Raw genomic sequence first — 27,040 nt, forward strand, 5'->3', positions numbered from 1 at the left:
GTATCTACTTTTACCTTTTGCAGGTAAAGAACTGTTCCCTTTAGCACAGCATAAAAGGTCTTCCATCCGCGCTTGCCTCTTGGAGCTAGAAAAGGAAAACAAATGGGAAAATTTAATTTGACAGAATTTGCATTTTAGAAAGACAACCTGAAAGGTCAATAGTAACTGTTCTCCAATGCTCCTGGCTTATTTGCTACCGAGACTAACATGGCTCAGTGGTGAAGAATTCGCCTGCAGTGCAGAAGCTGCAGGAGACTCGGGTTTGATCTCTGGGTTGGGAAGATACCCTGAAGAAGGAGATGGCAACCCACTTCAGTATTCTTGCCTGGAAAATTCCATGGACAGAGGAGCCTGTCGGGCTGCAGTCCATAGGGTCCCAAAGAGCCAGACATGACTGAAGCGACTTAGCGTCCATGCACGAAACTAATAATAACTAAAATTTTCTTGAGCCTCACTGTGTAACAGGCAGCATTATCTCATTTAATCCTCACAATAGCCCTGTGAGGTAGGTACTATTATTCTTGTCTTTCTATGAAATTGAAGCACAGAGAAGGAACCTGCTCATGATCACATAACTTGGAAGAGAAGTAGGAATCTGAACCCAGGTGGTAAGGCTCTGCGGTTCGTGCTCCAGTAGAGATAACTTAACGACTGGAAAAGCAAGTGGCATGTTGGAAGTACATGTTAATCTAAGGGCTCATGAACCAGCACCTTCATGGCTTCATCAGAGTTTCTGAGAGACAAAAGAAAAAAGTCTCAGAATACAACAGGACTCCTCTTGGCCTTTCTCCCACACATCCACCACCCAATTGTAACTTTAATTATTACTCCTGTGGTAACCTGTAAGACCTCTCCAGCAGGTGCTGCCACACTGTAGCATGGGTTCTTTTGTCTAAATGTCTCTGAGTAGGCTGTGAATAACCTGAGAACAAGCATCCTTCATCTTCAGAATTCACAGAAACCTAGTATAATGCAAGGCAGACACAAGGCACCTTTATAAAAATTCTCCAAGTGAATTTTCTTCCAGAACTCCTTACAATCCCCATCTTTGTATTTTCCTGGAGTATAAAGTAGAATTTCTGTATTGACTTACATAAAACTTTACAGATTATCCTAAAGTAAAAGCACAGATTAGCAAAACAGTTAACTATTTATTCTTAATCTTAATAAAATTAAAATCTGTAACCAGAAAAGGTTATTACCTTTTCTCTAAGGTTATTACCTTTCTCTAAACGTGTCTACTCAACATGTAGGAAGGACATTTATTCTTATTCTGTTATCAAATATTTGACTGCCTTTAACCTGGATGCCTGATAAATCAAAAAGCACATTATTTTCAACCACATCTTTTAAATGTCCTTTGACTGAAGAAACCTTAAGCTTGGAAACCAGGTGAACAGCCACCTACAGAATACAGGTGCTCCTGCCAATACCATACTGAGATATCCACCTGGCAAAAAAAAAAAAAAAAAGGACTCAAAACATCCGCTCTGCAGGTTTCCAGGGGAAATTAAAAAAAAAAAAAATCATCCCATATGTTTCTACCATGTAAGGTTTAAAAATGTGCACTCAAAAATAAATGATCAAAAAATGTATACCATAATCTTCTTTATAAAGGAAAAAGAGTGGCTACTATAAAGAAAGCCACAGATCACTCTACATATACATGAAGTGACAGCTGAGTGCACTGTTAACAGACGTCAAGTTCTGACTTGGGCCGTGTGAGAGCAATGTGCCCGGAAGCGGCCACTGGCTGCAGGAGCTGCTGCGGTGCAGGAGAGAGGTGTGCTGGGCCTTCCGGCTGGAAGGCCGACCAGCTGGTCCACGGCCCTTGTCTCAGACCTCTCCTCTCACCCACCAGCCCTCACTTGGGCGCTCCTGACCAGTCCCCCAGCCTCTCAGGACCTCAGCCGCTTCATTTTAAAACGTGGATAATTCATATAACTTAAGATAAAACACTGGCTTAATGCTGGAAAAGAACTCAGAGAAACCCTTCTGTTTTCTATAGGAAGAATGCAGGGCCTGGATCTGAAAGGCTGTTCCCAAAGCCCTAAAACTAATTTAGTGGCATTTGAGATTCCTTCTGTTCAAAGATTTACAAATCAATTTTTCTGCTTTTCAGGTAGAAATCTATTAATCTGTTACTAAGGTTGTTGCCCTAGTATCAGACTTCTGCCCGTCCCCTCAAATGGAAACCAACTCCTCTCATCTAAGTTTCAGGAGGAGGCTCCAAAGAGAAAAACAAATTCTGAAAGAGATGGGAATACCAGACCACCTGATCTGCCTCTTGAGAAACCTATATGCAGGTCAGGAAGCAACAGTTAGAACTGGACATGGAACAACAGACTGGTTCCAAATAGGAAAAGGAGTTCGTCAAGGCTGTATATTGTCGCCCTGCTTATTTAACTTATATGCAGAGTACATCATGAGAAACGCTGGGCTGGGAGAAGCACAAGCTGGAATCAAGATTGCCGGGAGAAATATCAATAACCTCAGATATGTAGATGACACCACCTTTATGGCAGAAAGTGAAGAGGAACTAAAAAGCCTCTTAATGAAAGTGAAAGAGTGAAAAAGTTGGCTTAAAGCTCAACATTCAGAAAACGAAGATCATGGCATCTGGTCCCATCACTTCATGGGAAATAGATAGGGGAAACAGTGTCAGACTTTATTTTTCTGGGCTCCAAAATCACTGCAGATGGTTATTGCAGCCATGAAATTAAAAGACGCTTACTCCTTGGAAGGAAAGTTATGACCAACCTAGACAGCATATTAAAAAGCAGAGACATTACTCTGCCAACAAAGGTCCATCTAGTCAAGGCTATGGTTTTTCCAGTGGTCATGTATGGATGTGAGAGTTGGAATGTGAAGAAAGCTGAGCACCGAAGAATTGATGCTTTTGAACTGTGGTGTTGGAGAAGACTCTTGAGAGTCCCTTGGACTGCAAGGAGATCCAACCAGTCCATTCTAAAGGAGATCACTCCTGGGTATTCTTTGGAAGGACTGATGCCGAAGCTGAAACTCCAATACCTTGGCCATCTCATGCGAACAGTTGACTCATTGGAAAAGACTCTGATGCTGGGCGGGATTGGAGGCAGGAGGAGAAGGTGATGACAGAGGATGAGATGGCTGGATGGCATCACCGACTCGATGGACATGAGTTTGGGTGAATTCCAGGAGTTGGTGATGGACAGGGAGGCCTGGCGTGCTGTGATTCATGGGGTCGCAAAGAGTCGGACACAGCTGAGCGACTGAACTGAACTGAACTGAAGGAGCTAAGAGGTGCAGACTGCATGAGCGACACTAGAGCAGGGAACATCAGTGCTCTATAGTGAGGAGGCTACTATAACCACCCACACGAGAGGAAAAGCCCACAGTGTGGATAGAGGCGCACAGTCAAGACGAAGAACTGGATGGGGAGAGGTGGCAGCAGTGATAACTCAGCAGCCACACCACGTGCTCTGAGCACCGGGCAAGCACTACAGATGCCCTATTCGATCCAAACAATCCTTTCCGTTAGGTTTCCCTGCCTCTATTTTACATTGTGGTTTCCATTATTAACTACATTAGCAGTTCTGTGAGGAGGAAGCTACTGAGGGGGCTACCTGGGTTTGGGTTTCAAAGCAACCAATTAGTGCAGTTTACACAAGGAAGTATGTTCTACGGATACATTCAGGGGAAACTTCAGGTGGCCATCCTTTCCAAGGTCGGGCCTGCTCCTCCAGTAAAATAAACACACTGGGCAGGGAAGGAGAAGACAGGACGGGGGTGGGGGTGGGGGGGCAAGTCAGGTGTGTTCTCTGGTCTCACTGACGCCTTCAGGGGCATCTGGGCTCCCCACGATGAAGCTCGGACTGGAGGCAGGGCCCTGCGTCTGCCCTCTGGACGCTACTCACCCAGCACTCTGCAGAGCAGTAACAACTGCAGCAGCAGCGAGAGCAGCGGCTGACATTGTTGAGAACACGACTGTTTTAAGCACTGCTCCAAAACTGGATGTGTGTGAAAACGGTCCAAAACTGAAGCCCATGGCTCTGTGAGGAGCCGCTTCTATATCCTTCATTTCGCAGACATGGGCTCTGAGATTTCACTAACCTGTAGCACCAGGTGCCCCAGTGCCCTGGTCACTTGCACTCTGGTTTGTATGCAGGGAAAGACCAGTCAAACCAGACTCAGCAACAGCGACTGGATTAACTCTGAGACACAGGGGTGATACTCAAATTAAAATAAGAAACAAAAAAAGTCGACAGGCCTCTGACTATTCTACATCTCTCTCTCTCTCTCTCTCTCTCTCTCTCTCACACACACACACACGCACACATTTCTGTGAAAGAGCAACTGGCAGTTGTTCCAAACCTGAGTGGTAGTGGAACTATCATTAAATCTTCAACATTATAAACCAGTTCTTCTTAAGGTCCTGATCTCATCTTTATTTTATATTTGAAGAAGTCTTCTTGGAAACACAAAGTACAGTGAACAATATTTTGGCTTCAGTTATTACCACTGATCTTTAAAAACCAGTTAAATGCACAATTGAGAATGAGAGCACAGCCATCACCCTTTTTTCATGAAGAGGAAGGTGTGAAATACTCCCAAGCAAGAAACATTCAGTCAAGATCAATGATGCTAGAGAGTTATTTGTTATTCATGTATTTTTATATTAGGTATTATTTATGTATTTTTATTTATTGTTTTATTTTATTAATTCACCAAAAGGCATAAGCTTCATGCAGAGGTTTTATCTGCATGCTGTTCTCTAAGTTCTTCTAAGCTCAACTGGGAGCAGATTGCGCTCAAGATCTTACTGTTCCTTTGTTTCTATTTTCATCAGAATCTTGGCCTGTTTTTGACCACTCCTCACTGCGGTTCCTGACTATCTACTTTTTTCTTTTCTTCAAGTTTAATATCAGACAGACTTAAGAAGCATAGAGTCATAGTAGGTACAGTTCTTTTCTTTTAATACATTTAATCTTTCTTTCCTGTCTGTTGGCTTGAAAAACATTCTTCCATTGCCCTAGTAAAATGACAAAAATATCATTTTTTCCCCCAAATAGCAGAGGAGGTCAGTAAGCCATATCCACATTGATGAGAAAGAATTCCTTAAGTTATGGCTTGAAGGATAACAATGCAGGCCCTGCCAGGCTAGGACACAAGGGAAATTTAAGGACATAACAGTCTCAAAAAATTTAAAAAAAATTTAAAAAATTAAAATATTTTTAATTTCCGTATGGCAATAGAGAAATACATTTAAAATATAGGGAGGGAGGGGGTGTGTGTATAATCATGGCTGATTTGCATTATTGTACTTCCCAGGCGGCTCAGCGGCAAAGAACACACCTGCAGCGCAGGAGACCCGGAGACTCAAGTTCAACCCCTGGGTCGGGAAGATCCCAGGTGGCTCAACGGCAAAGAACACACCTGCAGTGCAGGAGACCTGGGAGACTCAAGTTCAACCCCTGGGTCGGGAAGATCCCAGGTGGCTCAATGGCAAATAACACACCTGCGGTTCAGGAGACCCGGGAGACTCAAGTTCAACCCCTGGGTCGGGAGGATCCCAGGTGGCTCAACGGCAAAGAACACACCTGCAGCGCAGGAGACCCTGAGACTCAAGTTCAACCCCTGGGTCGGGAAGATCCCCTGGAGGAGGGCGTGGCAACCCACGCCAGTATTCTTGCCTGGGAAATCCCATGGACAGAGGAGCCTGGTGGGCTACAGTCCAAGCAGTCAAAAAGAGTCAGACACAACTGGACTGACTGAGCACATGGCAGAAACCAAGACTACATTGTAAAAATTAAAAAAAAAAAAGTTCATATATATATATATATACACACATACATATATATGATACCATACCCACGAGGCCATTCCAAAATAAATCTACTACCTTGCTGAACTTGGGAACAAAGACGTGCTCAGTAAAAGCCTTTCTACACTGTACAACTGGGACACATCTGTATGAGATTTGTAAAAGGTACATGACATTTCTAAAGTTTCATTCCCTAGTGACTATCTGAAAACTGGGCAGAATTCTTAGAGTATCTCTCTTACAGCATGAAGAGATATGCTACATTGGCAGGAAGCAAGCTGACACAGAGTTCTGCTCTACGTCACTGAGGTAGCTGGAGGTCCACCCAGGTGGGGGTGGGGGTGGGGTTTGCTTTCCATGATGGGTGTGCAAAGGATGACAGCCCTCCCTACAAACCATTATGTGAAGTTAAAGGTAATCCTTTTGTATTAATCCCTAATTTCCCTTCATAAAATATCCTCAGGCACCACCATAAGAAGTACTACTTATTGTTCAGTCAGTTACTTTAATCGCTCAGTCGTGTCTGACTCTTTGCAACCCCATGGACTGCAGCACGCAAGGCTTCCCTGTCCATCACCAACTCCTGGAGCTTGCTCAAACTCACGTCCATCAAGTCAGTGATGTCATCCAGCCATCTTATCCTCTATCGTCCCTTTCTCCTCTTGCCTTCAATCTTTCCCAGCATCAGGGTCTTTTCCAATGAATCAGTTATTTGCATCAGGTGGCCAAAGTATTGGAGCTTCAGCTCCAGCATCAGTTCTTCCAGTGACTACTCAGGACTGATTTCCTTTAGGATGGACTGGTTGGATCTCCTTGCAGTCCAAGGGACTCTCAAGAGTCTTCTCCAAAACCACAGTTCAAAAGCATCAATTCTTCAGTGCTCAGCTGGGGTTCCCTGATAGCTTAGTTAGTAAAGAATCGGCCAGCAAATCAGGAGTCCCCAGTTCGATTCCTAGGTTGGGAAGATCCCTGGAGAAGGGATAGACTATCCGCTCCAGTATTCTTGGGCTTCCCTGGTGGCTCAGCTGGTAAAGAATCTGCCCATAATGAGGGAGACCTAGGTTCGATCCCTGAGTTGGGAAGATTCCCTGGAGAAGGGAAAGGCTACCCACTCCAGTATTCTGGCCTGGAAAATTCCATGGACCGTATAGTCCATGGGGTTGCAGAGAGTCAGACACGACTGAGCGACTTTTACTTCACTTCAGCTTTCTTTATGGTCCAACTCTCACAGTACTCAGAATATCCCATGGAGGGAAGAACCTCCATGGGGTTGCAAAGAGTCGGACATGACTGAGTGACTTCACTTTCACTTTCACTCACGCCCATACATGACCACTGGAAAAACCATAGCTTTGACTAGACGGACCTTTGTCGGCAAAGTGATGTCTCTGCTTTTTAACACGCTGTCTAGGTTTATCATACCTTTGCTTCCAAGGACAAAGTGTCTTTTAATTTCATGGCTGCAGTCACCATCTGCAGTGATTTTGGAGCCCAAGAAAATAAAGTCTGACACTTTATTTTCTGAGTGTGTGTTAGTTGCTCAGTTGTGTCTGGCTCTTTGCGACCCCATGGACTGTAGCCCGACAGGATCCTCTGTCCATGGGATTCTCCAGGCAAGAAGACTAGAGTGGGTTGCCAGTTCCTTCTCCAACCACAAGAAGCACTATTAAATCTTAATTGAGTAACTCAGACACTCAGATTTCTACTTAAAGCAATGAATCCCAGCTATGCACGACAGAAGTTACCTTTGGGAGAAAACTCACACACTATTCAGCAAGTGATAGTGTTAATTATCCCCAGGTTTATAACAGAGTGGTAGAAATAAAACAGTACTGTTACTATCTTATATTTCTAAGTAATTTACCTTTGAAGCATTTAAGGCAATTTACACATTTCAAAAATATCAGTTAATCTTTATAATCTTTCTTTATGACTGAGAGCTGTTGTAATGCCATCGACTCTACTTTATAGAAGGAAAAACTGGGGCAGCCTTAAAGGAACCAGAAGTACAACATATACCTATGGTTTTTCCATGGAAAAATTTCTCCTTTTCATAATAGAAACAGGCTTATGTTATTGGTAGAGAACAGAAGCTGAAACACGCGAACTGGAAGAATAGGCTCCCCCCAGGACACCACTGGCTGAGGTTGACTCTGGATGTTATTCCATTCCTTTAAGAAGTCAAGACTCTTACCCTAAATCGATCTTTCTGGAATGGCAGTAAGTACTTTGGACCAAGAGCCTGGAAACCCAGACTTCATTCACACCCTTATGTCTACTGTTTCTCTGATTTTCAACAAGTTGCCTAACATCTCTGGTTATAAAATCTAAAATGACACTATAACATACTGTAATTACTTTACAATGTTGTTCATTAAGGTTATTAAGGACACAGCCCTACCCCTAAAGAGTTCACCTTATCAGTGAAACTTAATACAACATGATAAGCCGTATAAACCAAATGGTAGCATGGCACCAACCCAAAAAAATCACAATGGGGGTTTACAGCAGGTAAAGAGAGGAGGGAGTCACTAATTCTACAAATGAGTAGGATTGAGAAGTCAGAGAAGGCTTTAAATGAGGACTTAGTTTTTAGCAAGACTTTGAAGGGGAAAAACAAGGAGTTTTCTTTTGACCTCCACCTTCTCTACAGCACATTTGGACTAAGACACTGAATCCGAGCATAGATCTCAATTACATAAGTCTCGTTACACTGCTCACCACCGTCCTTTATTAGGATGACCTCTGGACAAAAGCCAGCACAGCATTTTTCACAGAGAGTACATGGTTGAAATTCTGATTTCACCTGAGTGACTGTGGGCAGGTCAAGGTCAGTCTCTCCACACGTCACTTACTGCCTCGGTAAAATAATAATAAACCAATACCTACTTCATAAGGGTTTTTTGAAAATTAGATGAGTTAATGTATGTGAATCTTTTTAAAGTGTATTTTTTTTATTGTTAGGGATAATGTCTGCTAAAAGAAAATGCACCCAATTTCCATGCTAAAACAGAGAGACTTAATTTTTTTAAATATCTTTCATATATTCAGAAATTTTTCTTTGTTAGAGTCAGTATTTTGAAAAGAAATCCTCTGCCCCAGACATTACTGACACATTTTTAATAGAAAAGGGTAACCTTTCACCCTTAATCTAATTGGGGGAGGATGGAGTGCAGCATATTCATCAGCAAGTTATGGTTTCTGCTTTGTCCCAGGTCCTGTCCTGTCTGGACACTGGAGACATCAAACATGAATGCCAACAGTAGAAGTGAACAATGGCAGGAGGAACAAAAGCTGATGGAGAAATTTTACCCAAGTGTTAATAAAAAGCTGTAAAAATGCACAAACCCCACTTACAAACAAATACCTTCCCTACTTGGCTAGGAGATGGTTTCCCTGATCCCTAGAGGCACAGGGAGGACATGAGGGCCTTGGGCTGATGAGCGCGGAGAAGAGGGCAGGACTTACAAGCATGCATCCTCACGAGCTGATGGTTACAGGAAAGGGAGCAGGCAGCAAAGACAGAAAGGACTCGGAACACAGTTATGCTTCCAGGACAAACGCACACTAGAGTCACATACACTGTTTTAGGATTTTGACGGATGAACGACACCTCCCATTTCCTCCAGCTGCTCCAGGTACCAGCTCCTTCGCCTCAGTCAGGTCTCTGCTCGGACGCCACCTCCCCAGAGCCTCCGCATGCACGCTGCAGTTCACAGCTGCCCACTTCCTCCATTGTCTCCCCACCTTGGCTTTACCGTCCTCTCGGTCACTCAACAGTCGCCTGAAATACCACTACTGATGTTTGTCACTGAGCTCCCCTATACTACCTCCAAGCAAGCACTGGGAGTGGGACCAAGCAAGTGGGATCTCCAAGCAAGTGCTTTGATTTGTTACTGTGTCCAGAGAGAAGATTAAAAACTCAAAAAAGATGAAGAATCAGATGTCCTAAATGGGCATGTAGGTGATGCGACTCAACAAAAATTAATGATAATACATGATTTGCTGCTGCTACTGATGCTAAGTCACTTCAGTCATGTCTGACTCTGTGTGACCCCATGGACTGTAGCCTACCAGGCTCCTCTGTCCATGGGATTTTCCAGGCAAGAGTACTGGAGTGGGGTGCCATTGCCTTCTCCAAATATATGATTTTCAGGTGTACAATAATTCACTATCTGTCTAAATTGCAAAATGATGACTACTATAAGGCTACTGAAGAAAAGGCAATGCCAAAGAATGCTCAAACTACCGCACAATTGCACTCATCTCACACGCTAGCAAAGTAATGCTCAAAATTCTCCAAGCCAGGCTTCAGCAATACGTGAACCATGAAATTCCAGATGTTCAAGCTGGTTTTAGAAAAGGCAGAGGAACCAGAGACCAAATTGCCAACATCCGCTGGATCATGGAAAAAGCAAAAGTTCCAGAAAAAAACATCTATTTGGCTTTATTGACTATGCCAAAGCCTTTGACTGTGTGGATCACAATAAACTGTGGAAAATTCTTCAAGAGATGGGAATACCAGACCACCTGATCTGCCTCTTGAGAAACCTATATGCAGGTCAGGAAGCAATAGTTAGAACTGGACATGGAACAACAGACTGGTTCCAAATAGGAAAAGGAGTATGTCAAGGCTGTATATTGTCACTCTGCTTATTTAACTTCTATGCAGAGTACATCATGAGAAACGCTGGGCTGGAAGAAGCACAAGCTGGAATCAAGACTGCCGGGAGAAATCTCAATAACCTCAGCTATGCAGATGACACCACCCTTATGGCAGAAAGTGAAGAGGAACTAAAAAGCCTCTTGATGAAAGTGAAAGTGGAGAGTGAAAAACTTGGCTTAAAGCTCAACATTCAGAAAACGAATATCATGGCACCTGGTCCCATCACTTCATGGGAAATAGATGGGGAAACAGTGGAAACAGTGTCAGACTTTATTTCTGGGGGCTCCAAAACCACTGTAGATGGTGACAGCAGCCACGAAATTAAAAGACACTTACTCCTTGGAAGGAAAGTTATGACCAACCTAGATAGCATATTGAAAGCAGAGATATTACTTTGCCAACAAAAGTCCGTCTAGTCAAGGCTATGGTTTTTCCAGTGGTCATGTATGGATGTGAGAGTTGGACTGTGAAGAAAGCTGAGAGCCAATAAATGGATGTTTTTGAACTGTGGTATTGGAGAAGACTCTTGAGAGTCCCTTGGACTGCAAGGAGATCCAACCAGTCCATTCTGAAGGAGATCAGCCCTGGGATTTCTTTGGAAGGAATGATGCTAAAGCTGAAACTCCAGTACTTTGGCCACCTCATGTGACGAGTTGACTCACTGGAAAAGACCCTGATGCTGGGAGGGATTAGGGGCAGGAGGAGAAGGGGACAACAGAGGATGAGATGGCTGGATGGCATCACTGACTCGATGCACATGAATCTGAGTGAACTCCCAGAATTGGTGATGGACAGGGAGGCCTGGCGTGCTGCGATTCATGGGGTCGCAAAGAGTTGGACACAACTGAGCAACTGAACTGAACTGAACTGATAAGGCTACTTATCATTTATCACCATACACTGTTGTTTTTTCTTGTGATGAAGACTTTTAAGATCTACCCTCTTAGTAACTTTCAAATATGTAATACAATGCTATTAACTGTAGTCAGCATGCTCATAATTCTTATAAACTGGAGGAAGATGCTGGAGAGCTTGCTATTTTTAATAAATAGTTGGCCATCTTAAAAAGTTGGCCAATAGCAAAATGTTACAGAAGTTCAGTAACTTCATTATATGTAAAAGGTATGAACACAACTCCTAAGAAATATCAAGCATACTGTGTTTTTTTTGTTTTTGTTTTTTTACAATTTCATGCACAATTTACAGAACTCATTTATCAAACTTATTTAAACCAATGTATTAAAATAAAATGAATCTTAAAAGCAAGGAATAAAACTTCCATATGACCCAGCAATCCCACTTTTGGGCATATACCCTGAGAAAACCATAAAAAAGACATGTCTACGCCAATGTTTATAGCAGCACTAGTTATAATAGCTAGGACACAGAAGCAACCTAGATGTCCTTTGACAGATGAATGCATAAAGAAGTTGTGGTATATGTATACAATGAAATATCACTCAGCCATGGAAAGCAACGAATGTGAGTCAGTTGAATTGAGGTGGATGAACCCAGAACCTGTTATATAGAGTGAAGTAAGTCAGAAAGAGGAAACAAATATCATACATTAACATATACATATGGAATCTAGGAAAATGGTACTTCTGCTGCTGCTGCTGCTGCTAAGTCACGTCAGTTGTGTCCGGCTCTGTGCGACCCCATAGATGGCAGCCCACCAGGCTCCCTGGTCCCTGGGATTCTCCAGGCAAGAACACTGGAGTGGGTTGCCATTTCCTTCTCCAATGCATGAAAGTGAAAAGTGAAAGTGAAGTTGCTCAGTCGTGTCCGACCCTCAGCGACCCCATGGAATGCAGCCCACCAGGCTCCTCCGCCCATGGGATTCTCCGGGCGAGAGCACTGGAGTGGGCGCCGTCGCCTTCTCCGGAAAATGGTACTGATGAACCTACTCTGCAGGACAGGACTAGAGAGGCGGATATAGGGAACAGACTCTGGACACAGCCAGGGAAGGAGAGGGTGGGGTGCATCGAGAGAGCAGCACTGATATATATATATATATATATATATATTACCATAAGTAAAACAGATAGGGAGCTCGACCTGGAGCCCCATGACAACCTAGAGGGATAGGAAGCAGGTGGGAGGGAGACTCAAGAGGAAGGGATATGTTTTATACTTGTAGTTGATTTACATCGATGTATGGCAGAAACTAACAACACTGTAAAGCAAGTATCCAATGAAAAATAAATTTTAAAAACTGATAAAAAGATAAAATGTAAGGGTAAATTATTACAGTCCATCTGAGGAGCACAGGTAACTGCAGCATCAGAGAAGCTTGAATCTGGCTCATCAGGCGACACCAAATCGTTTCTTCAACTTCACAAGCACCTTCTGACAAGGAAACTTCAGAGTCAAAGATTCTGCTCAGAGCATATTTCTATAAGTAGAATTAAAATAGGCTACTGTAACAGTAAAACAGTCCAAGCCCCATTGGCACCTTGAAAGTGCCCCTGGGCAAAAGCTACTGCAGATCAGACAAAAAGAATTCCGAGTGGCAAGGAAGAGCAGCCTGCAGATCTGTTCTCAGGGTGACAGCAGCCTGATGTTCTCCCCACTTGAGAGCCTCAGGAGATACTGCCAGCTCCTCTTTCTGAAATGCGGTCCCTGGCCCTCCCTAGAGACTGTGACACAGATGCCAGCCAACAGCCCTCCGCCACGGACTGCATCTGAAGTGACGCCGCCAGTGTTTAGCTCTCAGCTCTTCCACGCCAGGCCAACCTCCTCCATTCGATTAGACTGCCAGTGCTTGGAAGAGCTTCCCCGATTCCCACCTAACTCTACAGGGCAACAAGACTGCATTCCGACAAGGACTGCAACAAGCAGCCTGCTGCTGCTAAAACAACCTGCAACATTTATCAACCAACCCCACCCACAACTTATTTATGCTAAGAGGTTTTAAAGGGAGGTTTGCTACCCACCGCCTTATCATAAGTGATCTGTAAAAAAGAGACAACAGGCCCCAGATGGAGTCACCTGTGCTCAGCCCACCTCACCACACCAAGGTGTAATACAACCTCCCCCAAGGAATAGTCTTTGCTGCCTAGTCTGGACGCTTCTTGTCAGCACCAACAGGAAATCTGCTACAGAGGCCCTTTCCACCCTCCAGAGGAACATGAGGTGACCACCATCCCCTCGTCCCTTCCCTCCTGCCTAGGAAAGCCTTCCATTTTGTACAGCTCCTCCAAGCTCCTCTCTGCTGGCAAGGTGGAATGCTGCCCAGCTGACTGATGGTTTAATAAAGCCAATTATACCTTTAAATTTGTTTCATTGTATTTTTGTTATTGAACAGTCAGTTTTTTTATTGATAATCATTCTATATGTTTGTTGTACCTTCTCCAATTTGTCTTTGTTTGGCAAACATTTTTCTGTATTTCAGACATCAGTATATTTCATTAAGCTTTTAAATATTCTATTGTATTAATGTTATATTTTAAGTAACAAATGTTTAACATAAAATATCGATTATTCCTGATAACTAAGTTATATTTGTCCAGTGTCAATAACAAAAAATTTTTTCTTGGTTATCTATTTTATTTTGTTCTGGTTATACATATTACAGAATATTGAGCAGTGTTCCCCGTGCCATACAGCAGGTCCTTGTTGGTTACCTATTTTAAATAAAGCCATGTGTGCACGTCTACCCCAACTCCCAATCTATCCGTTCCCACTAGCCTGCTCCCCTGGTACTCATAAGTTCATTCTCTAAGTCTGGGAGTCTGTTTTTGCTTTGTAAAAAAGTTCATTTATACGATACCGCTTATATGCAGAATCCACCACTGCCGTTCTAATTCAACCCATTCTCATTAATGGCAAAAAAATTTTTAAGTGTATAAACAAATAAGGAAAATAACAGAAAACACACACACACACACACACACACACACAGAAAAAAATACATGAAATCACTAGTCTAAACACCAGAGAGAACAGTTCGGTATATAAGCTTCTAATCATTTTACTATGTACACATTCGCCACGAAACTATGACATCATACTTGTTTCCTTTAAATGCTTCCTATATAATCACATGTCGTTTAAAACCGATTCCAGGAGTGACAGCATAGAGCCCCTGGTGGTCATTAAGCTGTTTCCAAGGTGCTGACGGTGCTGCTGCTGCTAATATTCCGTCCCTAAAACAAGAATTGAGTCATTAGGGACTTCCCTGGTGGTCCAGCGGTTAAGAATCCAGCTGCCAGTGCAGTGGACCTGGGTTCGATCCCTGGTCTGGGAAGATCCCACATGCCGCGGAGCAACTGAGTCCCTGCGCCTCAACTGCTGAGCCCGTGCTCTAGGGTCCACATGCTGCGACTACTGAAGCCCGCGCACCCGGAGCCCACGCTCGGCAACAAGACAGACCACCGCGCTGAGGAGCCTGCGGGCAGCAACGAAGACCCAGCACAGCCAAAATAAATAAAATTTTAAAAAATTAAATTCTTAAATAACACTGAATTCGTTCTGTGTGCAAGACATTGTACAAATGGGCATCTTTACAGGGGGCCGTTCTCACTGTGAGGCTTCTGCATGACCCATTTCTCTCCCTGGAATATTCTTACACAAGCTCTCTGTGTCCAAAGATGTTATGGACTTCCTTTTGTCATTAGCTGAATGACACCTGCTCAGATATACCCCCTTCCTCTCCACAAATTATTCCCCATCAAGAGTGAATGCACTGGCACACAGCTGGTGCATGAAAGAATTTCTAAAATGAATCAATGATCTATCTAGTTTCAAAGCTCAAATTCTTAATTCTGTACTATCCAGTGATAAAATTTTGTACATAAATTTCTATCAACATAATTATTTCCTTGAGGAAATCAGTATTGCACCTTTAATTTCAAATTTTCATCAGGCTGCTGAGGAATTTAATAAACTACAATATATAAACACAGAGACTCCAAGATTATTTTCTTCTTTCTCCTAAATGTCAACTATACTGAAAATATAAACAGAATGAGTCAACAGTACACAGAGAATAATTTCTAAATATCAGATGTAATAAAAACTGCATTCTTTCAGAAAGAAATATGCAGATTCCAAACATTTTTTTTTTGGTGCTAAAAGATTACAGTTTCTATTCCATAGTCCTTGTCAAAAGTACTGCTTCTGAGAATGGTGGGTAACCTGTTTTAATCAACTTTATTGCAGGAAAGGGTGGATTGTAAAGGAAAGACAAGACCCATGAAATGGAACTTAAAAACCTAAACCTTATTCTTTTAGTCTAAATGTAGACCCATGAAGAGGCACTCCTCATTGAAAACAGATAAAACACCCCCAGAACTAGACTGCTGCCAGCATTCTGTTCAGGATGCGAACGGCTGCCTTTACGGCACTGCTGTGTCCCCACGCCAAGGTGCATCACAGAACAGCCCTGCTGCACGGCAAAGTGGCGAGGGGCGGGGCACCTTAGCCTAGTTTTAAAATAATTGATTTGCTCTGTCTCCACTTCAAGAGTCTCTCTCTAACAGGAAGAGACAGTGTCTTCTGGGGAAAAAAAAAATCCCACTTTTATTAGCTCTTAATTATAGTGTCGCTGTTCCCGATGTTACACAATAGCAAGGATCTCTGCCTGTACTGCCATTATCAACTCTGTTTTCAGTATGGGTGACTCAGAATAATGTCTGCTTCCTCAAATTTGACGTGCGGGACTGAATCTTCAAAACCTTCACTGATAGGCGATGTGTAAATCCCTCTAAAGTGGGTGAAACCCCCTAACCTTCTCAAGACACTTCCCAGCACTCTTTACATCCAAAGTGCTTAAAATGAGATTAAAAAATGTGAAACAAATATGGCTCCCACACTCTTAAAAAGCAATGAACATTTCCATATTTCAAATAGAAACAAATCTCAGGTGGGTAAAATCACTGAACAATCTATACTGGAAATGTGATTAAAATATTTCAAAATTATTAAAGTGATACGTCCTCAAAATTAGCTTCTTTTAATTCACTTCTCCCAACTCTTCCAATCCACTTTCCAAAAGGAACCACTTTTTAACATATACTGTGTCTCAGGGTATAATGCAGGAGATGCAGGTTCTATCTCTGGGTTGGGAAGATCCTCTGGAAGAGGGCATGGCAACCCATTTCAGTAGTCTTGCCTGGAGAATCCCATGGACAGGGGAGCCTGGCGGGATACAGTCCATGGTGTTGCAAACAGCTGGACACGACTGAGCGACTAACACAGGGTAGTTACTTTGCATCGTGCCCTTAAACAATGTGCTAACAGATTGCAAAATTCTCTGTTGATTTTCTTCTGAGAGAGATGAGGCTTCAGCACATGTGACTGCTCCATCCCACCTGCCCAGCACATCTCTATGGCTTTTATTTGCATCACTATGTGTTGCCCCTTAGAGAAGGAAATGGCAACCCACTCCAGTATTTTTGCCTGGAGAATCCTATGGACTCTTGCCTGGAAAATCCCATGGACGGAGGAGCCTGGTGGGCTGCCGTCTATGGGGTCACACAGAGTCGAACATGACTGAAGCGACTTAGCAGTAGCAGCAGCCTGGTAGGCTGCAGTCTATGGGGTAGCAAGAGTCGGACATGACTTAGTGACTAAACCACCACATGTCGCCCCAGCAGTTTCAAGCACATGCATTATTTGCTATGTCCTGGGTATTAGGCAGCCTGTTTCTACTCCTTTCTAAGAGAAGCATCATGTGCAGAATTGTGTGTGTAACTATATCTATACACATAACTATATATATATGCAGTCATGTATAGAAACTATTTCTGTAAACGTAATTTATAGCTTTCTCCACTTGATCTGTTATAGGCTTAGATACATGAACAAAAATTATTTGATTATGTTAAAAAAATAAGAGCAGCATGATGGTTCTCTTCCTGTGTCCCTTGGGTTCTCTGATCTCTGCTTTCATATCCCAAATTCTTCCATCTGCATCTCACAGGGTTAAGGTGAGTCCCACAGGGTTAAGGTAAACAGTACTCACACCCCATTGTATAAAGGCTCTTCCAGCTTTATTTATTATTGCCAACTGTCTCCCAAAGTGGGGAGACCACCAACACTCACATTGCTCTAAAATGCTTGCCAAGTTTTGGTATTGTTACTCTTTCAAATTCTGGCCAATGTGACACATGTGAAATGATTTCTCACTGATATAATTAAATCTTTTACATCTCTAAATGTGAAAAACCAACACAATCTTACTGTTGTGTTGAAGGTTTAAAGTATTACACTGGTGAATACTAATTTGGGGGTTTGGGTTTTACAATTGTTATTTTTCCTGAATAAGTTTCAAGAAAAATACCAACTGTTTCTAAACTTCCCATTCAATCAGGTATGATATAAAGTTTTTAAAATTTTATGATGAATCATTAAAAGGTCAGAAGGTTGTCAGGAGCAATAAATACACATGTACCAAATGCTGAAGAATTATCATGACAGCTGAACTGCTGTGTACTCCTCATTGACTGCATGTTCTTCCCCTTGCCAGAATAGATTTCTGTATGTGAATGTAGTCCCATTAAAAACAGTGCTATGTTGCATGCTTTAGGATGTTACCATATGTGCACATTTCTCTGCAAGTTAAAATTTTCATTAAACATTACCTTTTGTGAGACTCATTCATGTTAAAAATTGTACTCTAGTTATTTGCTTTTCACAGTTACATAGTTTTCTGCTGCTGCTACTGCTAAGTCGCTTCAGTAGTGTCCAACTCTGGGCAACCCCATAGACAGCAGCCCACCAGGCTCCCCTGTCCCTGGGATTCTCCAGGCAAGAACACTGGAGTAGGCTGCCATTTCCTTCTCCAATGCATGAAAGTGAAAAGCGAAAGTGAAGTCGCTCAGTCGTGTTCAACTGTTCGCGACCCCATGGACTGCAGCCCACCAGGCTCCTCCGTCCATGGGATTTTCCAGGCAAGAGTACTGGAGTGGGGTGCCATTGCCTTCTCCAGGAGAACAGTATGGAGGTTCCTTAAAAAACTAAAACCAGAGCTACCTTAAGACCCTGCAATCCCACTTCTGGGCACCCGGAGAAAAACAGTATCTGAAAGGATACGTGCACCCCAATGTTCACTGCAGCTCTGTTTACAATAGCCAGGACATGGAAGCAACCTAAATGTCCATCAGCAGATCTGCGGATAAAGAAGATGTGGCCCATATACACTGCAATATTACTCAGCTATTAAGAGAGCATTATTTACCCAGAGGTCATCAAGATGTTTCACACTTTGCTCTAAACACTTTAGATTTTGCCTCTCAAATGTTTACCTTTAATCTACCTGAAACTGATTTTATAGTTGGACTGAGGTGGGGGAACATACTCAGAAACACATATACCCCACAGCCCCCATCCACACCCACCTGCATTCCATATGCATATACTCACCATACACACCTCATCCCTTCCACACACAACCACACGCCCCCAGTCACCTACCGCACTTACACACCCTCAGCACTGTTTACTGAAACACTTCTGGAGTCTTTAAATTATCTCAGTCACCGCCTCTGTTTCATGACCACGTTACCATAAACACTAACACGGCTGCTTCCGGACCCTCCTATCTGCTCCACTGTCCTCTGGGTAGCTTGTCGTCTGGGAGAATGTCAGCATGGCCCAGCCGCACTTCTCAATTCTGAACATCTTATGCGGTATCTTAGCTCACAGTATACGTTTTTAAAAATCTGTGCTGTGGTGTCTAGATTGTAATTACCTGTATGGTGTGTATTGTGCACCTAAAGGGAAGCGCCTAAGCTGAGAGGGGCTGTATTTAAGACAGTCTTTGTGCATGTATAGCTTTAAGTGCTTGAGGAGTGTTTAATTCATGGAGGAAAAAAAGTTCATTTCTTGCACCTCTACAGACGTAGAGTGTGGCGCTTCACTTCTTGCCACACTGACACGGAAGTGGGAGTGCAGCGCTAGGCAGGGCCTCGTGCCCCTCTGTCTGCCTCTGTCCCCGCAGGCGGCGCCAGTCTCAGCGGGAGGTGGGGGTCAGGGGAGGTGGTCCATGATGGAAGGCTCGGGGGCCAGAGAAGCAGTGACTGTGTGTGAGGAGGCCTGGCACGATGAGACGGGGACTTGTGGAAAGGATGGTCAGCCAGAAAATGCAGATAAATTCACACAGCTCAATTTACAAAAGAGTGCTGGGCTGGCCAAGTAAAAGACATGCTTAGACCCTGCTGGCCCCAGGCTGAGACCTCTAGTCATCTAAATACGTGCCCCGGTCCTGATGGCACAGACATGGAGAACCTGAATGTTTTCTGGGCATATGTTCTCATGGGCACTGCTTTTAATAATGTGCCATAGTTAGTTTGGTATAATCGGGTTTTAGTTCCAGCAGATTTCCTGATATTCTATAGCTTTGGCTAATAAATTTAAGATGAGTTTCCTCCTTATAAAATGGGGATAGTAGTAGTAATACCTGCTTCACAGGGTGAAGATTAAATGAAGTGCTTACGAAAAAGCACTAATATTGAGTAATCACTTGATTATCTTTCTAATTCATCATCATTTAGCACATTCATATTTAGAGTACCTTGTTTCCACTTTTTTTGATTTCCACAGATATCTTGCATTGGTTAATAAAACTAAGAGCGTGTATTGAACTTTATTTTTCATTCTGCCTGACAAAATCCAGAAGATACACTTTGTTTTCTAAACTTGACTGTTCAAAGCTTGCCCTTAGTGTCAGATTTAATGGGTCTGGTGAACACATATACTTCTATGAGACAACATTTGCTTTTAATCATGATTTGTTTCCTGGGCAAATTTCTGAGCTAAGCGTATCTTTAAAGTGAAAGTGAAAATGAAAGCATATCTTTAAAAGACTAAATAAATAAATAAGAGGAAAGAAAATCTCCAAGTTTTTTTTAAAAAAAGTGTTTATATGAGAAATTGAAATACTCTGACAAATTTAGTACTTCAGAGTAAATCTAAAAAATGAACGATATAAATCTTGAGTTGGACAGGTGGTCCTTTACAGACAAGTTAACCAAGGTTTTAATCTTTCCACAGACTTTTGACCCAAACCTTCACTTATGAAAAGCTGTCACCAGAGCACCCACCCACGCAAACATATACGTACAAACGCAATAGAGTCCGGAGGCAGGAGGCAGAGGGGTACCCCTCAGCGTAAAGCAACTGAACGTTCATTCCCTATTGACCACTCCAAAATGAGAAGAGCAGGACAATTAAAGGAGGAGGCTGTGCCCTGCCCAGATCCACGTATTTCTCATTCCTGAAGTCAGGAGATCTCCTCAACCACATGTGCAGAAAAGCTTCTTGGAGGTCAAAGGGAGTGATGTCAACTAACGTAAGTTACCTGCACTCCTTTGCGGTAGAAACCATCTTGGCTAAGAGATGCATGTGCACACAGGGAAGGATCCTGAGATACACCAAATATGGACTGTGACCCGGGCAAGTCAGAATGACGGGCCAAAGGAAAACCGAAAGAAACGCCCCATGTGAGTGACCTAAACTGCTGAGGGTGCAACTCAGGGACTCCCGCTCCGAGTCTGCCCGTGTGCCCATCCACACGTACCGGACTCTTTCCTCTTAGTAACTACTCCATTGGCTTCACTACTTTCTGTCTTTGTGGAAATTCTTTTGTGCAAAGCCAAAGGGCCAGAGCCCTTGTCACTGACCACTGGTCTAGCGGCTGGGATCTGGGGCTTTCACTGCTGTGACCTGGCCCGTCTGTGGCTGGGAACCCAAGCCCTGCTCCAAGGACGTTCCAGGCCACCTGAGACGGCTACAGTGAATATGATGAATCCAAATAAGTTTCTACAGACTTAGCAGAATAATGTGCCCAAGAGGCATCATTACGCAAACTTCTCAAAAATCCTTTGGCTCTTCCCTTCCAGGAAAGCTCCACTACTGCTTTTTCACTCTTAAGATATTAGAAATGGAAAGTGGTGTGTTTTAAAAACAGTAGATATGAGTAAGATAAAATGTATTTTAAATCTGCTTATGGTGACCAGCTCTCAAAACAGAAGGATGCGTTCAGAAGCGGGTCAGGCAATGGTGCTGTAAGCCATCCAGGAGTGAGATTAACCAGTTAAAGCAGATATGACCAGAAGTCCAACAAGAGGGATGGGGGGTGGGGAGGTTATGGAAGAGATTAGCTGGGAAAAAGACAAATCCCATTCTGGCACTCCACATAAACACCTGCTCACACTCAAATACCTAGAATTCCTTGTCACTTTCTTAACTCAGTTAAATACTAGGTCTTGAGGACTGAGGCAACTAGGAAGAAATTTCTTAACAACAGGGATCAATAATCAGGGTAGTTCTAGCTATCCTCATTAAAGACTAACCACTGCAGAAACTAGATCATAGCAACTAGAAAACAGAACAATATATATAAAACAATAGTTTTCAAACACTGTACAATAGGCAGATTGGTGATTGCAGCCATGAAATTAAAAGACACTTACTCCTTGGAAGGAAAGCTATGACCAACCTAGATAGCATATTCAAAAGCAGAGACATTACTTTGCCAAAAAAGGTCCATCTAGTCAAGGCTATGGTTTTTCCAGTGGTCATGTATGGATGTGAGAGTTGGAATGTGAAGAAAGCTGAGCACTGAAGAATTGATGCTTTTGAACTGTGGTGTTAGAGAAGACTCTTGAGAGTCCCTTGGACTGCAAGGAGATCCAACCAGTCCATTCTAAAGGAGATCAGTCCTGGGTGTTCTTTGGAAGGAATGATGCTAAAGCTGAAACTCCAGTACTTTGGCCACCTCATGCGAAGAGTTGACTCACTGGAAAAGACTCTGATGCTGGGAGGGATCGTGGGCAGGAGGAGAAGGGGACGACAGAGGATGAGATGGCTGGATGACATCACCGACTCGATGGACGTGAGTCTGAGTGAACTCTGGGAATTGGTGATGGACAGGGAGGCCTGAATTGGAGCTCCAATTCATGGGGTCGCAAAGAGTCAGACACGACTGAGCGACTGAACTGCACTGAATGGAGCTAAATGAGTCCCCGCACAAAAGGCTGCTCCCGCCCTATCACGTGTGCACGCGCGCTAAGTCCTTCAGTTGTTTCCCACTCTTGGCGACCCTATGGACTGCAGCCTGACAAGCTCCTCTGTCCCTGGGATTTTCCAGGCAACAATACTGGAGTGGATTGCCATGCCCTCCTCCAGGGGATCTTCCTGACCCAGGGATTGTAGCCACATCTCTGGCAGGCGGGGTCTTTACCACTGGCATCACCTGCTCTACCTTAACAAAGGGTAAAGACAAGACTTTAAAGGGTTCAGCTAATCAGCAAGTTACTCATTTGGACAATGGAATAAAATCCAACATTCTTTAAAGGAATCGAACCAAATCCACCCTGAAAAATGTCACAGTGTCTGGCATCCAAATAAAAATTGTTAGGAATGCAAAGAATGTAACAGTCCCAGAAAAGACAGAATGAGTTTGAAGAGAAGGACCTTAAAACAGCTATTGTAAACATGAAAAATATGCTCAAGGATATTAAGAAAGATACAAACTTGATAAGGAGAGAAGCAGAGGATAAAACATTTCACTTTGCAGTTTCTAAGATAAAAATACTATATGTGGAATAAAAATACTGTGGTAAACTTGAAGAAAAAGCAATAAAAATTATTAAAGTACTGAAAAAACAAACAAAAAAAGAGTTGGGAAAAAATGCAATATGGTGCAATATATAGGGAACTAGGGTCCCAGAAAGAAGGGTGGGTCTATAAAAATGATGACTGAGAAACTTCTAGAATTGGTGAAAAACATAAGCCGATGAATCCAAGAACTTAAAGATAATCACCAGGTGAGGAAAACAGAAAGTAAAACGCCTCACAATAAAACCACTTAAAATCAAGGATAAAGAGAAAAATTTTGAGAGTGGCCAGAGGGGTAGAAACCCACACTATGTACAGAGGAACAAAAAATGATAGCAGACCTTTGTCTAAACCACCCAGGGCAGAGAACAACAGAACAATATATTACAACTTTAAACAAAAATCAAAGCACTGTCAAGGAATTATACACCAGTGAATATAAATTCCTAAGGTTAAGGTGCAGCACAAATTATTTTAAAAGCCAATAAAACATGAGAACATTTCTCACCAGCAGTTTACTATAAGACATGTTGAAAGAAATTGTTCAGGGAAGAAAAAAAAAAGATACTAAACACCAATGTGAAATTGCAAAAGGGAATCCAGTACACCAGCAATGGTCAGTATGTGAGTAAAAGTAAAGAACACATTTCTTTTTAAAGCAAAAATAATAACAATGCAGTATGAGTTTAATAAACATAATTAAAACGTATGATAATAGCACATTGCTAGTAAAGAGAAAGAGGAAACCTGTTATAAAGGTTTCAAACTACTCACAAAGTAGTAACATTTGAAAGCAGACTGACAAGTTAAAGATTATACTGTAAACCCTCCAGCAATCATTAAACTTATTAAAGATGTACAACTAATATGCCAACAAATGAAGAAAAACTGAACCACACACATCCACACGCAATCCCGTGAAAGTCAGAGAAAGAGGAAAAAATCAAAATCAAAGAGCAAGATGGCAGAATTAAAGTCAACGACATCCATCATTACTATAAATGTGAACACTCCAATTAAAAGACAGTTGGTTGAAAAGACCCACCAGTACATTGTATAAAACAATTTTAAAGACAAGATCATGGAGTAAGACAATAAAGCTAGAAAAAATTTCTGTATATTATGCAAAAATTGAAAAGAAAGCTAGAGACACTATATTCAGTTCAGTTCAGTTGCTCAGTCGTGTCCGACTATGAAATGCAGCACGCCAGGCCTTCCTGTCCATCACCAACTCCTGGAGTCTACCCAAACCTGTGTCCATTGTGTTGGTGATGCCATCCAACCATCTTATCCTCTGTCGTCCCCTTCTTCTCCTGCCCTCAATCTTTCCCAGCATCAGGGTCTTCTCAAATTAGTCAGCTCTTCGCATCAGGTGGCCAGAGTATTGGAGTTTCAGCTTCAGCATCAGTCCATCCAATGAACACCCAGGACTGATCTCCTTTAGGCTGGACTGGTTGGATCTCCTTGCAGTCCAAGGGACTCTCAAGAGTCTTCTCCAACACCACAGTTCAAAAGCATCAATTCTTCGGCGCTCAGCTTTCTTCACAGTCCAACTCTCACATCCATACATGACCACTGGAAAAACCATAGCCTTGACTAGAAGGACCTTTGTTGGCAAAGTAATGTCTCTGCTTTTTAGTACGCTGTTTGGGTTGGTCATAACTTTCCTTCCAAGGAGTAAGTGTCTTTTAATTTCATGGCTGCAGTCACCATCTGCAGTGATTTTGGAGGCCAGAAAAATAAAGTCAGCCACTGTTTCCCTATCTACCTGCCATGAAGTGATGGGACCAGATGTCATGATCTTAGTTTTCTGAATGTTGAGCTTTAAGCCAACTTTTTCACTCTCCCCTTTCACTTTCATCAAGAGGCTCTTTAGTTCCTCTTCATTTTCTGCCATAAGGGTGGTGTCATCTGCATATCTGAGGTTATTGAGATTTCTCCCGGCAATCTTGATTCCAGCTTGTGCTTCCTCCAGCCCAGCGTTTCTTATGATGTACTCTGCATATAAGTTAAATAAGCAGGGTGACAATATACAGCCTTGAAGTACTCCTTTTCCTATTTGGAACCAGTCTGTTGTTCCATGTCCAGTCCTAACTGTTGCTTCCTGACCTGCATATAGGTTTCTCAAGAGGCAGGTCAGGTGGTCTGGTATTCCCACCTCTTTCAGAATTTCCCACAGTTTATTGTGATCCACAGTCAAAGGCTTTGGCATAGTCAATAAAGCAGTCACTATATTAATATTAGATAAAGTAGACTTCAAACTAAGGAATGTGACCAGGAATAAGGAAGGTCGTTTCATGACAAAGGTATCATCTTATCAAGAGGACATAAAATGCACAGTTTTCAAGAATGCAAAACAGTACAGTCTGGAAAGTTGAGAAGTTTATTACAGAATTAAATGCATACTTAGTATACATCCCAGCAGGCTCACTCCCTCACCCTAAGGTCCCTTCTGAAAAGAGATGAAAACATTTGTATATGCATAGACTTGTTTGAGAACATCCAAAGCAAGTTTATTTATAAAGCCCCAAACTGAAAACACAAAAGCCCAACTGGTGAATGTGTACTGTGGGATATCCCAGCAGTGGAATGGATCTGCAAAGAACATGACCAAGCAAAAGAAGCCAAGCACAAAAAGGTATGCAGGATTCCATTCACTGAAATTATAGGAAAGAGAAAGCTCAGTGCCCAGGAACAAATAAGGGTTGCCATTGGGAGTAAAGTGGAAGGAATTAACTACAAGAACTTTTCAGCTAATGGAAATGTTATATGTCTTGGTTGTGATGGTAGTCGCACAAGTGTATACATTTTTAGAACTAAGACGATGTACTTGAAGTTGATAAACTTTCAGTTCAGTTCAGTCCAGTCACTCATTTGTGTCCAACTCTTTGTGACCCCATGGACTGCAGTATGCCAGGCCTCTCTGCCCATCACCAACTCCTGGAACTTACTCAAACTCATGTCCATTGAGTCGGTGATGCCATCCAACCATCTCATCCTCTGTCATCCCTTTCTCCTCCCGCCTTCAACTTTTCCCAGCATCAGGGTCTTTTCAAATGAGTCAGTTCTTTGCATCAGGTAGCCAAAGTATTGGAGTTTCAGCTTTAGCATCAGTCCTTCCAATGAATATTCAGGACTGATTTCCTTTAGGATGGACTGGTTGGATCTCCTTGCAGTTCAAGGGACTCTTTAAGAGTCTTCTCCAGCACCACAGTTCAAAAGCATCAATTCTTCAGCACTCAGCTTTCTTTATAGTCCAACTCTCACATCCATACATGACTACTGGAAAAACCAAAGCTTTCACTAGATGGACCTTTGTTGGCAAAGTAATGTCTCTGCTTTTTAATATGCTGTCCAGGTTGGTCATAACTTTTCTTTCAAAGAGCAAGCGTCTTTTAATTTCATGGCTGCAGTCACCATCTGCAGTGGTTTTGGAGCCCAGAAAAATAAAGTCTCTCACTGTTTCCATTGTTTCCCCATCTACTTGCCATGAAGTGATGGGACCAGATGCCATGATCTTAGTTTTTTGAATGTTAAGTTTTAAGCCAACTTTTTCACTCCTCTCTTTCACTTTCATTGAGAGGCTCTTTAGTTCTTCTTCACTTTTTGCCATAAGGGTGGTATCATCTGCATATCTGAGGTTATTGATATTTGTCCCAGCAATCTTGATTTCAGCTTGTGCTTCACCCAGTCCAGCATTTCTCATGATGTACTCCGCATATAAGTTAAATAAGCAAGATGACAATATACAGCCTTGACATACTCCTTTCCTGATTTGGAACCAGTCTGTTGTTCCACAGTTCTACTGTTGCTTCTTGATAAACTTTAGTGTATATAAAATTATCACTAGGCTTTCTTGATGGCTCAGCTGGTAAAAGAATCTGCCTGCAATGTAGGAGACCTGGGTTCAGTCCCTGCATTGGGAAGATTCCCTAGAGAAGGGAATGGCTACCTACTCCAGTATTTTGGCTTAGAGAATTCCATGGACAGAGGAGCCTGGGGCTGCA

At 42.6% G+C, this 27,040-nt stretch overlaps 1 protein-coding gene across 1 annotated transcript in view; it reads right to left on the reverse strand.

The window, feature by feature from the left end:
- Nucleotides 1-27,040, reverse strand: part of PSD3 (pleckstrin and Sec7 domain containing 3) — a 500,681-nt gene that overhangs the window by 73,220 nt on the left and 400,421 nt on the right. The window contains 1 exon segment of the mRNA XM_070364266.1: nt 15-85. Within this exon segment, the coding sequence (XP_070220367.1) occupies nt 15-85 (71 nt within the window).

Source organism: Bos mutus, chromosome 27 (assembly GCF_027580195.1).
Source record: "Bos mutus isolate GX-2022 chromosome 27, NWIPB_WYAK_1.1, whole genome shotgun sequence".
Lineage (NCBI taxonomy): Eukaryota > Metazoa > Chordata > Mammalia > Artiodactyla > Bovidae > Bos > Bos mutus.